The sequence below is a fragment of the Notolabrus celidotus genome, chromosome 22 (genome assembly GCF_009762535.1).
Source record: "Notolabrus celidotus isolate fNotCel1 chromosome 22, fNotCel1.pri, whole genome shotgun sequence".
Classification (NCBI taxonomy): domain Eukaryota; kingdom Metazoa; phylum Chordata; class Actinopteri; order Labriformes; family Labridae; genus Notolabrus; species Notolabrus celidotus.
Window position 1 is genome coordinate 19,523,237 of NC_048293.1, and position 12,976 is coordinate 19,536,212.

A 12,976-nucleotide genomic window follows, 5' to 3' on the forward strand; every position below is an offset into this window, starting at 1 on the left:
AAAAGTGTTAAACAAAGCAGAATATGTTTTATATTTTAGATTCTGTAAAGTAGCCCCCTTTTTCCTTCATGACAGCTTTGCATACTCTTGGTATTCTCTCAGTCTGCTTCATGAAGTGGTCTCCTGGAATGGTTTCTAATTAACATGAGCCTTGTCAAGAGTTCATTTGTAGAAAGACTTGCCTTCTTAATGTGTTTGAGACCATCACTTGTGTTGTTCAGAGGTAGGGTTAGTACACAATGGATAGCCCTATTTGACTACTGTTGTAATCCAGATTATGGTAAAACCAGATTATTTCATAGTTTTGATGTCTTCAGTGTTAATCTACAATGTTGAAAATAATTAAAATGAATGAAACCCATTGAATTAGAAGATGTGTCCAAACTTTTGATTGGTAGTATATGTTTGATGTAACTTGCATCTGTGAGGATAAGTCAACTTAATTTTCATGTTGCACAGATCTTGATCTCCAGCATCTCTTTGTTTGACACTTAAAACTCCCCCCATCTGCCACCCCCAGCAGACTCTCTTGCTCTGTAGTACTTTATCTGTTTTCTTAAAGATCACCATGTTGCAGGCACAAAATGTAGTTACAGCTGAAATGTATTAGTTTGAAATTCGTGCTGACTGACAGATCAAAATCCACGTCCATGTTAAAATATGTTTTAAGTTTGTGAAATGCTCAGAGAGCGGGTTGGTATTACTTTTAAAGGCTGCCGGAAAACGTTACTTCATCCTGCAGACACTTCATAAACACACATTATATTCTGCGTCTGACAGAGTTAAATTTTCCGTGTCATTTTGATTGTCTTTATAAAGTGAGCCGCAGTTTTTCATCTGTTGTATCCTCAGCAATTATTTTGACTCAAGACATCAGAAAGTCAAGTAACAAAAAATCTTCTTTAAAAATGTCATCTCCTAAACCCTCTCATTACTTTCTCACTTTTGGCTTGAAGACAAAATAAATTCAAGCAGCAAGCATTCAAAATAAATCTTGGCTTTAACTCCACAAACACCTTCAGGCAGTTATCTCAAAATGACTTGGTCAGAGTGGTGCATAAATTAAAGGCAACAAAAATCACGGTTTTTATGATGTTCTTATTTTCCTCTTTATGACTGTAGTTAAACAATCTCCTTTCTGTCTTGTACCAAAGCTGGGATATGTAAGGAATTACGCTGTGAGTATGACGTGTTTTACTCTCCTGCCTGTCTGTCCTGAAGTCAGTTGTTCATGTAAACATAATCACTTTTTAAGCACGGCACTGGAGCAGGAACAAGACAGCGGTGCACTAAGAGTTTGTCTGTTCATTTCAGTTAGTGATATCTAAGTTCTTTTGTTTTCTGACACTTTTTTTCCCAAAGCATGAGAATCAAGCTGAGCCTTGCGTCTGCTGTACTGTTGCTCATACTGTATGTTTTTCATTTTCTACCTGAACATCTACTTCAGAGTAAGTCTGTAGTTTTCATCATACCTGATGTTGAAACGATGACAAATGATCTGTCTGGTCCTGGTTGTGACGAGGAGACGGTGACATGTTGAAACCTCCTGAGAGATGAGTGACACTTGCAAGAGTTTCATATCAGATCAAAACAAAGCTTTTGAACTGCTTTTATTTTGATCTCTGAGCTCCAGAGAAGGTCAGAGAGAAAGTTGAGACAGGTTTGTACTTGAAATTCACCAGAGTTGACAAGTCAGCTTCAATTCAATCAGAGATCAATCACTGAAGTTTAATACATGACGTCAAATGTAGAGCGACTGGTTTTTAATCCTTGAACTTCCTATTAATCTGAAACACGAAGCAGCTCACCTACAGTCGATATTCAAAGACAGAGCGATATAGACAGATGTATTTTCCTCACTTTTACTTTGATTGTTATGAGAAAAGACTTGTAAATCCTGTGAAGCACATTCATAGTTTGTTCAGTTCAAACGTCTTTTTCAATCCTAATTAACTCGGCATTATGTTCTGACTTCATGACTCACATTTTATGAATAGTGGAGCTGGAATAAATGCGGATGGCATTTAAGGTACGCAAAGGTGTAGAGAGAAAAATGTGTGAAAAAATACAAAGGCTCTTTCCAGTTCTCCACGCTCTCCCCATTAATACGCCTCAGACTTTTGTCAGATGTTTCAAAGCCTGTTCTCTCGCCTCGGTGACAGCTCCTCATGCAAGTTATAGCTGTTAGAAAGTCTGAATTTCAAAGTGACAGCCTAGATCATATCAGACTTAGAGAAAGTCTCACTGTATAAGCTCAGACTCACAGGGGGCTACTAAAGCTGCAGTTTAAACCAACGGGTTCAAAGTGCTTTCATGATGCAGATGTTAACTGCTTAAGTGCTCTCCAATTCATTAACATGAAAATTAGCAATCAGTCTGCTGCTTCAAACAAACTTCGTTCATCAAAGGTCCTATATGAGAGTAGTTTAACTAGTTTAAAACATGTAGTGTTCTTTTAAGCAGTTCAGCTGCAAAAATTATCACAGATTCAGCCTCTGTGGAAGATCTGCAGCCTCTCAGTTTCTCAGGCCGGGATGATATGATAATAAAGCTCTGTGCTGATTGGCTGCCTGGTCCCTGAGGGGGGAGGGTGCAGACCTGTGCAGGCAAATTCAGAGCAGTTTGTGGCTAACTAATGAGCAAAACTAGCTTGTAAGGGTTGTAAATAACACCAAAGAAGGGCACTACAATAATCGAGTCCCTATCATCTGGGCCCGATTACCCAGTCAGCAAAATCTGAGTTTTTAAATCTTGCCAGGTTATCCTGTGGTGTGAGGTATGTGAAGAGGGATTTTACTCCCTCTGATCTGCTTGAAGGATGTCATGGCTGTATCATAAACATTTGACAAGTTCGGAGTGCGGTGGTTTAAGCGTGTGCCCCATGTACTGAGGCAGCAGTCAGCAGTCACTGTTTCAACCCCTGGCCTGACCCTTTGCTGCATGTCTTCCCCCACTCTCTACTCCCTATATGTCCTGTTTCTCTTGCTGTCCTTTTTTATAGAGGCTGAAATGACCCCAAAAAAGAGGAGAAACCTGAGGACAGCCGAGCACGATCTCAGTGGATTGTCATGTGGAATAAAATGATAGCGAGTAAAGAAGCAAGCTGAACAAATGCAGCTGTGCCTGCAATCGTAAACTCAAAGCGTAAAGTTAGATGGACGTCAGAAACAAACGATCTACTTGTTGATTTGTGGGAAGAACACAACTTGTCTTTTAAAATATACAATGATTGAACTCTCAAGGCTAGTTAAATTTAGCTTGACAACTGTGATGTTGTCCTCCATGTTTGTTTATTCTTAAATCACGTTCAAACCAAGAGATTTTTGATTTAAAGACAATCCAAATTCCTCCGACTGTCACTCTTTGTGGTTCACACGGTGAAACTGAGAGTTCAGTTGCAAAAGCTGCCAATCCATCCAGTCAGTTACAGCTAATCCAAACAATAATGCTGATGTTGAATGAGTGTTGTAGATTTTATATACCCACTGTCAGTAGAAGTTCTTCATTTGAGTCATGCGTTTGAAGGACAAAGTGTACCAAACCCTAAACATAGGTCGTCTGTATTTCATAAATAATCCTTGAGTCAAAGAATTGCGTTTGTTTACGTGCATACATTCCAGTTAGAAGCCAGTCTGCCATGTTTGATGTTTCCTTCATCCATCAGCAGAATGCACATGTTCCAACATCACAAACACAGGAAGGGCCTGCTCTGCCACAGCGGCTCAGTTTCTATATTTTGTCTGGCTCTGGTACATTCATGCAGGCCATTTGTGTAAGCGATACCCACGTTTCTTTTTCTCATGCACCCACAAGGTTGGCCACAACAACACGGCCTGCAGGCTCCCTTTTTCCCCTAACTGAAAAAAAAAATGTCATGGCTGAAAAAGTATCTCATGTCTGCGTGTGATGTGAATAGGGAAGAAGAGACACGGGGGAGGAGGGGGATGTAGGGGGCGGGCAACAGCTCTGGCATTATGTTGCATGAAATATCTTCAGCTGCCTCATCCATGAAACCAAATCCCCTCCTAGGGTGACTATGGTTGCTACTTTCTCACATCTCTGCATAACCCCTTTATTTTGTGGTGTGTGTTTGTGTGTGGCAAAAGATGATTGATAGTTTAACTCAGGCTAATCACTAAGTATGTGCCTGTTTACAGTGTGCCTTAAGCTGGATTAGTTTGTATGGAAGGTGCTGCTTCTGTAGCTCACACTGCTCAATTATTCTGTCTGTCACCTCTCTCTTGCTGCTTTATTTTTTTAGCTGTCCACTATTAATTCAGAGACACAGCTCTGGCTCTTTTCCTCTTTTGTTAACTCACTATGTGTGTTTTCGGTGTGCTCTGCAAAGGCCGATTTGAGTGGAAAGATACCAACTGAGTAGAAAGTTTACTGAGAGTTAAAAGCACAACCTTTGACAGTTTTGAGGATTAAAGTGCATTAAATTTAAATGAAGGGTGGAGTTTTGCTTTCAGCAGGAAGACGCTGCTCGACTGTCACGCCTTTACATGCAGCTGTACGGTTTCTCCCTCTATCTTACACCCACACATACACCGATAAACATGCTCACTCATTGGACACAGTGCCAAGATTAAGTTAGGCAATTAGCAGTGATGAATTACCCTCAGTGAGTGTGAAGCATGCATGGTGGCTGAAAGGTGTAGGATCAGCATGCTTTCCTTTCGCATTCAGCCAGAATCTGTTTCTCTCAGAATCTTCAGTTTTGTGGGTTTCTTGGGTTCAATTCCTTAAAAAAAACCTTCCAGTCAGGGACCGGTCCGATGAGGCAGAAGTAGAATGGGGATTTGTTTTTTTCCTGTGCTTTCAGGCTTGCCTTGGGTGCACATGTGTGTGCGCAGAGACTGCTAAATCTGACGGATACAATTTGACACGCTGTAAATAAAATATAACAGAGTGAGACAGCCCCCTGCTCTGAACACTTAAACACTAATCAAAATCAATCTATGTGCTGTTTGCAGCCAGCTAAACTGCATTTGAATCTGAACCCCTTTTTAAATACAGACTTCACCTCTTCATCCCCAAAGACAAGTGTAACCTTCAACAATAGATTCAATGTGTTAGATGCCTGGCAGTTTAATTCTATCTAGCTCTCCAGCTCGCTCCATGTTATTTTTACCTCACAAAGCTTGGAGCTAAACTGCTGCACATTTACTTGCATTTAAGTTAATTTTGTTTCGTAATGAAACATTTCTCCAGCAGAAAATCAGAGCAATAACACATATGAGGAAAAAAAGTAACGGGAGGGTGATTTTTATTACTTATGCATTTCAAGAAAAGGGTCAAAATTTTGGGGATAAAGTCACAATTTTGCGAAATAATTCAAGTTCAGGGGCTGCACGGTGGTGCTGTGGGTAGCGCTGTTGCCTTACAGCGAGAAGGTTCCCTGGTGGGTCAGGTGCCTTTCTGTGTGGAGTTTGAATGTTCTCCCTGTGCATGCGCGGGTTCTCTCTGGGTACTCCGGCCTCCTCCCACAGCCCAAAAACATGCTTAGGTTAATTGGTCACTGAATGGGATAAGCGGTCAAGATAATGGAAGGATGAAATAATTTAAAGTTCAATGTGAGAAGAAAGTGGAGAGCAAGTGTTTCATGATTTTGTTTTTTAGCTTTATTCTGGACATTTAGGCTTTTCTCTCAAAGTGCATCATGAAGAAATCCTCCTTTCATTATTTTGTCCTCATCCCTGGCTCTAATACTCTTCCATAGTTTCTCCCTGTTTGTTATCCACCTGTGACTTTGCCACATGTTCTGTCTGACTGATGGAAAAGTGACGGAGGCTCACGTCCAGTCCGGCTTGTAAGCTGAAAGGAAATCCATTCACTAAAAAAGCCACGTGAAGATGATATGCTTGAAGTTTTAACAGCACCTCATTGAGACCAATGTTCTTGAAACCTACTCAGAAATCATGTTTTAGTGTTTTTCCTAACCTAAAAGACAGCAAATATTTATAAGATATTAAAATGATGGTCGATGTATCCAGTAAAGTGTTTCCTTACGACATAAAGAGATGTTCCGTGTGCTGGGGCCCTCGCATAAAAATGAACTTCTGTCAGGAAGTTCTGAAGCAGCAAGGAGGGATTATAAAAAGTAAATAGTTACTCGTTCACGTCTTCTGTGATTTGATTTATCTTGTTTCAACATACAAAATTGAAAATCACCTGCAATATTCCAGGATCATGCCGTCATTGAAATTAGAGTTGTCTGGGTTGTGTGTGCAAATCTTTGTAGACATGTTCACTTATTCATAAAAGCATGGAGCTGGTTCACTTGTTCAGTTCTTCGCTCTGAACATTTTTCAGAATAAAACCATTTGGCAGACGTCACAACCATTTTTATCTTCCAAGCATGACAGAATCACATATTTTGCATCACATCTTCTGAAATAATCATCATAACACAGGAAAGTTGATGTCAACCTCTGTGTTTTGAAGGTCAAGTGCTGCAGTTGTGGCACTCTGGCTTCTTCCCACAAACTGAGAACATGCTCATTAGCTTACCCCGTGACTCTAAGTTACCTGAAGGTGTGAGTGTGAGCATGAGTGGTTATTTGTCTCTGTGTGACAGCCTTGCGATAGACTGGTGACCTCTTCAGGGTGTGCCCTACCTCTCGGGCCAGAGAGCACCCCCATAACCCTGAATGGGATCAGCAGTATAGCACATATAGATGGACAACATATTGACTGCACATGTGTAGGCAATTCAATGCTGCAAACTTCAGTGAGTTAATCCAGACCATGCAGATGAGTAGTGAAATCTTTAATATGACAAATGCAATATGGAATAAAACAAAATATGAAAATCTAAAAATATTCAGGACAACTCCTGTCATGCTTTAATGGAAAAGTGAACATAATGCAGCATATCACCCAGAGTGCAGGGTATAATTAACTTTAGATACCTTCAAACTTCACACAAATAAACATATCCGTTCCAGCATATAAAAAGTCATTATGCAGGCAGAGAGGAGACAGCTTGTGTTTTACAGGTCTTTTCAGCCGCAGCACAGAGCTTTTTGTTCACACCATGAAACTCTCCCCCGGGGACCCCAGACCTCCATCAGTGTCTTTCCCCGGGAGCTCCCTTCAGGCGCGTGGGGGCAGAGTGCCGCTTCATGTCAGCCTAGAAATGTCACATCACCTCAAACACACACACACGCACACAACCACACACAAAAATGTGTCTCCCCCACGCACCGCCCTGTGGTTGCCTCCCTGCTCCACAATTTCCCTTGCATCTCCATCCGCTGCCGTGGAGGGCACACACTCCAAATGAATAAGAGAGAAGAGGGTGTCTGGGCGTGTATGTGTGTGTCTAGCTGTGTGTTGTAAATGTATGACTGTTGCTGCTTCTTGTGGAAATTTTTCTGTGCGTGATGAAGTGTGCAATGTGTCTGCATATTGCAGCTCTGGCTCACTGGTGGAAGCCTTGAGGCCTGCCTGACACAGCTTCAGGGCACAGAGAGGAAGGTGATTATCTCATAGCTGCCAGCCATTCAGCTCAGATAAAGACAAAAGTAACTCCAGCTAACTAGGCGTAAAGATTGTAAAAGTGGAGACACGCACATGAACTCAGATACCATTGTCTCTATTCTTAAACTTGTAGGTGCAATAAACTCGACTCGGGCACTTATGCACTTCATTTTGGATACGCAGGCTCATATTGCACATTTCAGGTATGGTGTGATGATTACTTAAAGCCAGGATGTATTTCTTGCAACCTTGTGAAGCTCCATAAGCAACATGCCAATTCAAAATTCTCAATCTGTGTGCCAAGATGTTACTTAAGAGGGAATTATATTTAGAGTAACATTTGCTTCATCTCTTAAAAAGTATTTAGTACGATGGGACCTGCCTGCGTCTTTTCTACTGCAGTAAAAACTAAATGTGGACATGAAATGTATTCAGTTGTTTCTGCAAGGAGATATATTCTGCTGGATAGAAGCTCAAAAATGTTAGGGCCAGAAATTGTATAAAAGAACTGAATTGCTTCTCCTATTTGCACATATCATAGAGTCAAACAATGCTGCTCACCATACCAAACAACCTTTAATCTTGGTTTTTGTGTGCACATTTGTGAAAATCACATGCAAAGATCACGGCCTCAGTGATCTTTGAATATTCCCCTGCATGTGTGTGAAAATATCCCCAGCGCACTGCAAACACAATGAATATGATATTTGGATAGCTTTTCAAAACATGAACAATAGAGACTTTTTGGGGGAGCGTGTTTTCTCGCCTGTCACATGTGCAGACTGCACCTTCATTTTAGGATTTGGGATGAGCTCTGCTGCGCTCGTCTGTGTTTGTCTTTGGATTTTGAAAGCCTGCCTGTGAGCGTCTTTGCTTTGGGAAGCGCAGCTCTGTTGGCAGGTGACGGGCACACACACCTGGACATGTATCTGTGCCCAGATGGATGCTAGTGCGGTGGCAGCTGGTGTGACGTCCCCTCAGGACGGTGGAGACGCCAGAGGGGAGCTGGGTGGCCGGTGTCCTGCTCTGTCGGTCTTAGAAGGAACTTCAGCTGGGTGGCAGCTGCAGTCTGCTGGCATGATGGAGCAGCATAAGAGGAAAAAACACCTTTAAATAGAACAACACAACTGGAAATGATGCTGCACTTAGACTGTGTGCCCAGACAATGAGTCTCTCTCTCTCTCTCTCTCTCTCTCTCTCTCTCTCTCTCTATCTATCTATCTATCTATCTATCTATCTATCTATCTATCTATCTATCTATCTATCTATCTATCATCGTCTCCTTCATGTGTGTGTGTGTGTGTGTATGTATGTGTGTGTGTGTGTGTGTGTGTGTGGCTCCCTGTGTGCGCCTCACTTCTCGTTCACAGTGCCAACACCTCATTAGTACAATATGCAAATGAACTGGCGCCGGGCCAGAGGGTCACAGCACAAACTGGAGACAGAATAATAGCACAATGGTGCATCTTTGTGTGTGTGTGTGTGTGTGTGTGTGTGTGTGTGTGTGTGTGTGTGTGTGTGTGTGTGTGTGTGTGTGTGTGTGTGTGTGTGTGTGTGTGTGTGTCCGTCCTTAAACACCTTCCTGGATTCATGTGAATGTTTTGTACCTGTGTGTGAGTGTGTCTGTGCTCATGCTGAGCGCACAAGGTGCATACGTGTGTGTCTGTGTGCTGAAATAGGTCAGTGTACACCTACTGTTCATTTAGTGCACAGACAGCATGTAAATAACCATGACCCCCTAATCTGTGGTTTAGTTTTCTCCAACCTTTTCTGAGAAAGTACAAAATCTCTGCTGCTACATTGTAAACTGTCAGCTCTTAACAACATCTTCTGTCAGATTCTGACACTGTATCCTTTCCGGTGCACAAAGCAAAATGCTTCACGAGACACAAGACACAATATTTGATTTATATCACGGTTTGGAACTGGAAACCCTTCCTGGAGGTGAGGGAAGCAGATGGAAGGAGAGGCAAACTCAATCAGTCTCTGGTCCAAAACATGTAAAATATACTCTAGGATTGCCCTTTGGTATCGTCGGGAGAGGAACAGACTGGAGGCCAAGTTACCCCTGAAAAATCTAAGGTGGAAGTGAGTGATATAAGAAACAGGATATCAAAGAGAGCTCCTCAGGCCAGCGGCTCACCTGTTAATGACATCAGCTCTGTGTGAAATGTCAGTTTGGAGGCTGCAAAAACAGCATGTTGGAGATGTATAATTGAGGTTAAATCTCCCACACACGAAGGTCTATATTATATAAAAATACATTTAATCAAATGAAACACAATGCAGTAATTTGGCACCGTGCCAAGCAAGGCTTCTCCGCAACTTCTCCTGTCACAGAATAGGCCCACACCTGCTAACAGAGCTCTGACTCGCTCAGCTTTCTCACTGTGCATAATGAATGGCTCAAAGAGTGCAGGAGAAGGGGGCTCTTTATCCATCTGGAATAAATGTTTAAATAATTTTTTTATAATGTAATATGAGAAATTACAGCTCCAGTGCTGTCTGAGAAAAATGAGCACAGTATTGTAGTTTTTTTAATGGGATTTTAATTAGCAGATCACATTCTTTTTTTTTCTGTAGAACAACTCTGTCTAACATGCATCATGTTTTTCAGAAGGGTCAGTAAGGAAATGTTTGCAAGTTTTCTGAAGTCACGTTTGATCTTGCAAGTTTCTGTGAGATCGTTACCACAACCACTAAGTGTGCAGTCTAGCGGTCTAATGTGCTCACACCAGACACAACAAAAATTATTTACTTGCTTAATTCGTGCAAATAACTTGCTCCATTCGCGAGTACCCAAACAAGCAAATCTTGCGAGAGGGGTTCCCTTCAAATGCCACTCCTTCCTGTTGTCAACAAACAAGGTTGAGCTACACATAGATGCAATTAATTTGTCCTACACTTCTTAGGATCTCCATGCTGATTGGCTACTGTAGCCCAAATGATTTACTGAAAAGCAGATTTTTCAAGTCTTCCGAATAAGCGGACGAAGCGAGTAAAGTGTTGAAAAGGTCGGGACATTGGTGAAATGGACAAAAACTTGCGCCTAATCACTAGGTGGCTCAAAGTCCACCTCTTTACGTCACACTCGCTCGACACCAGTTATGTTGAGTTCAACATTTTCAATATGGCTGCCGCCGCCACTGATTGGCCTCAAAACAGCGCTTCAGGAACAGATGGGTGACGTCATGCATAGTACGTCCATTATTTATAAAGTCTGTGGTGTTCTCCCATGATTTTAAAACAGGTTCAGATCTAAAAGTCATCTAGTGTGTTGCCAGCCCAGTGGGATTAAGTTTAGTGAAATTCTAATACACTGATAAATTAGAGTAGAGGTGTATGTGACTTTCTTTGCAAGAATCTACCTGAGCAGGAGCCTGAGCAACAAGAATAAAGATAAACACCTGTGTGGGTATGCAGGGTCTGTGGAACTGTGTCCTGCATTTGAAAACCGATTGGGTCACAGTGAAGCCTCAGAAGCTGTCCCATTTTAAGGCTCCTTCGAATGCAGCTGACAAATGTGTCCTACTTTTCCCCGGCTGCAGAGGATGCATCAGGTGTATCCTTCGTGGCCCGACATATCTTAGGCTGAGTAATACACTGTGAAATAAAAGCACTTGATTTCAACTCAGTAGTTTTCTTAGAAAAAATATAATTAAAAACAGACGCCTTTAAACATGAAGTTAGCTTTAAAATGTGGGTGATGGTGGTTAAGTTATGTGACGCTATACCAGTGTAAGGGGTTGGAACAGCTGTCCCCAAATTAAGAGACATCCTTATAAGCCTTTCATGTATTTCACTGCTTTACAGACATGTATTGTGATGTAACGTTATTTGATTTCTAGATTTAAAATCCTTATTTTTCCCTTTTAAATTTCAATAACTAGATGCTTGAATTTGTTTTGGTGGTTTGAGCACTTTGAATGTCTAAGTGTGTTATAGACTCCTCACTACTACACATGCATGCACACTCACTTTATACATCCAGTTTTGTTTAAGAGGTTCCTGTTAATTGGTTTGTCCACAAACCAATGACTGTTCACCCATTTTACAGTCACCATTTCTGTTCATCTTTCTCTGTGTTGTTTTTTTCCATTTCTGAGTTTCCTTGTTGCCTCTGTTCACCTGTTTATTTTGTCCATTCGTAAAGCGCAGCCATTATTTCTCCCCCCAGGCGAGAGACGACGATGGCCTCGGTGGGAAATTACCCCAGCACAGCTTTACTCAGGACACGCCCAGGCTTGTCTTCAAGACAAACAGCGATGTGCTTGTAAGGACCATAACCATTTAACACCAGATAGAGTTTAAGCTTGATGGCTAATGCACTAAAATGTTTTGCTGTTGTTCTTTGTTAAAGTGTATAATTTTCTCATCATTGCTTTTGACATGTCAGTGGACTGGTTCTTATTTGGGCATCACTGTTAAAGCAGACATTAACCATCTGAGAGGGTAGAGCCCAAAACGAAGAGACAGAAGGGAAATGGCACTTTAATGTAACACATTTGGGTGTACTTAATTTGAGCTTTTCAACTTGTTTCATGCATTATCATTTAATTTATTCATATTCATTATACATTATATTCAGTGACTTGTGTCTGGGATTTGCAGGAAGCATTTGATGAATGCAAATAGATTTAAAGGGGTGTATCATTCTTGAAATGAAAACATATTTATAGTTAAGCTAATGTAAATCATAGAGATGTTCTTATTATTTAAATGTGGGTTTCTTTTTAGCATTGTGATACACAAAAAACAAAAAGACAGTGAACCCTCACATGGCATGCTAATATTAATTTGAAAGGAACAGTGCAACAATGTTCGTTTTTTTTGCCATAGACAAAACACACATTTTTATGACATGCTGTAAGCTCCTAGAATCACATTGTGCTCATTGCTGGGTGTTTGATTTATCTATTATGATCTAGGGAGGTAGGGGCTCTCAAAATCAGGGGTATGTCCAGAGGCTTGATAACTGACTTGCCACCCCTGGTTAGGACACAGAAGAGAATTTGGATGAGAAGATGATTAGTATTGACATTTATAAGCTTGTTTAATGTATCCAGATAGTAAAAGAAGGGGGAAATCAGCCTACCATCCCCTTGTTTGTTAGATCCAAAGTGTGAATGCGGTAATCCTTGTCATCTCCTTGAGGTTGCCAAACATTTTTCAGGACTCTAGGTGAAAAAGTTCAGTATATAATTCCCCTTAAACCCCAGCATGCTGTTTTTATTCTCAGTTTTTTGCATGGTTCAAACTAAAATGATATAAAGTGTTTATTTGTTGAGAAAACAGATTTTTTTAATGTTTGAAAAGTCTAGTTTGTTTCACTGTCTTTCCAATCATACCTCTCACGGGCCTGGCAGTAAGGAAGGGAGCTACCATATTTCTGAAACTGTTGACCTAACTTAAAAAAAGCAAACATGCAGCCTTCCAAAGAGAGCCAGAGAGATGTATTTTTTATCTCTAAGAAGTCCAGTCTGCTGCAGCT

General features: G+C 41.1%; 1 protein-coding gene across 1 annotated transcript in view; it reads left to right on the plus strand.

Annotated features, from left to right (window-relative positions):
* sobpa (sine oculis binding protein homolog (Drosophila) a) overlaps nucleotides 1-12,976 on the plus strand; it is a 51,811-nt gene that overhangs the window by 22,421 nt on the left and 16,414 nt on the right. The window contains exon 8 of the mRNA XM_034675215.1: nucleotides 11,663-11,758. Within this exon, the coding sequence (XP_034531106.1) occupies nucleotides 11,663-11,758 (96 nt within the window). The remainder of the gene's footprint in view (nucleotides 1-11,662; nucleotides 11,759-12,976) is intronic.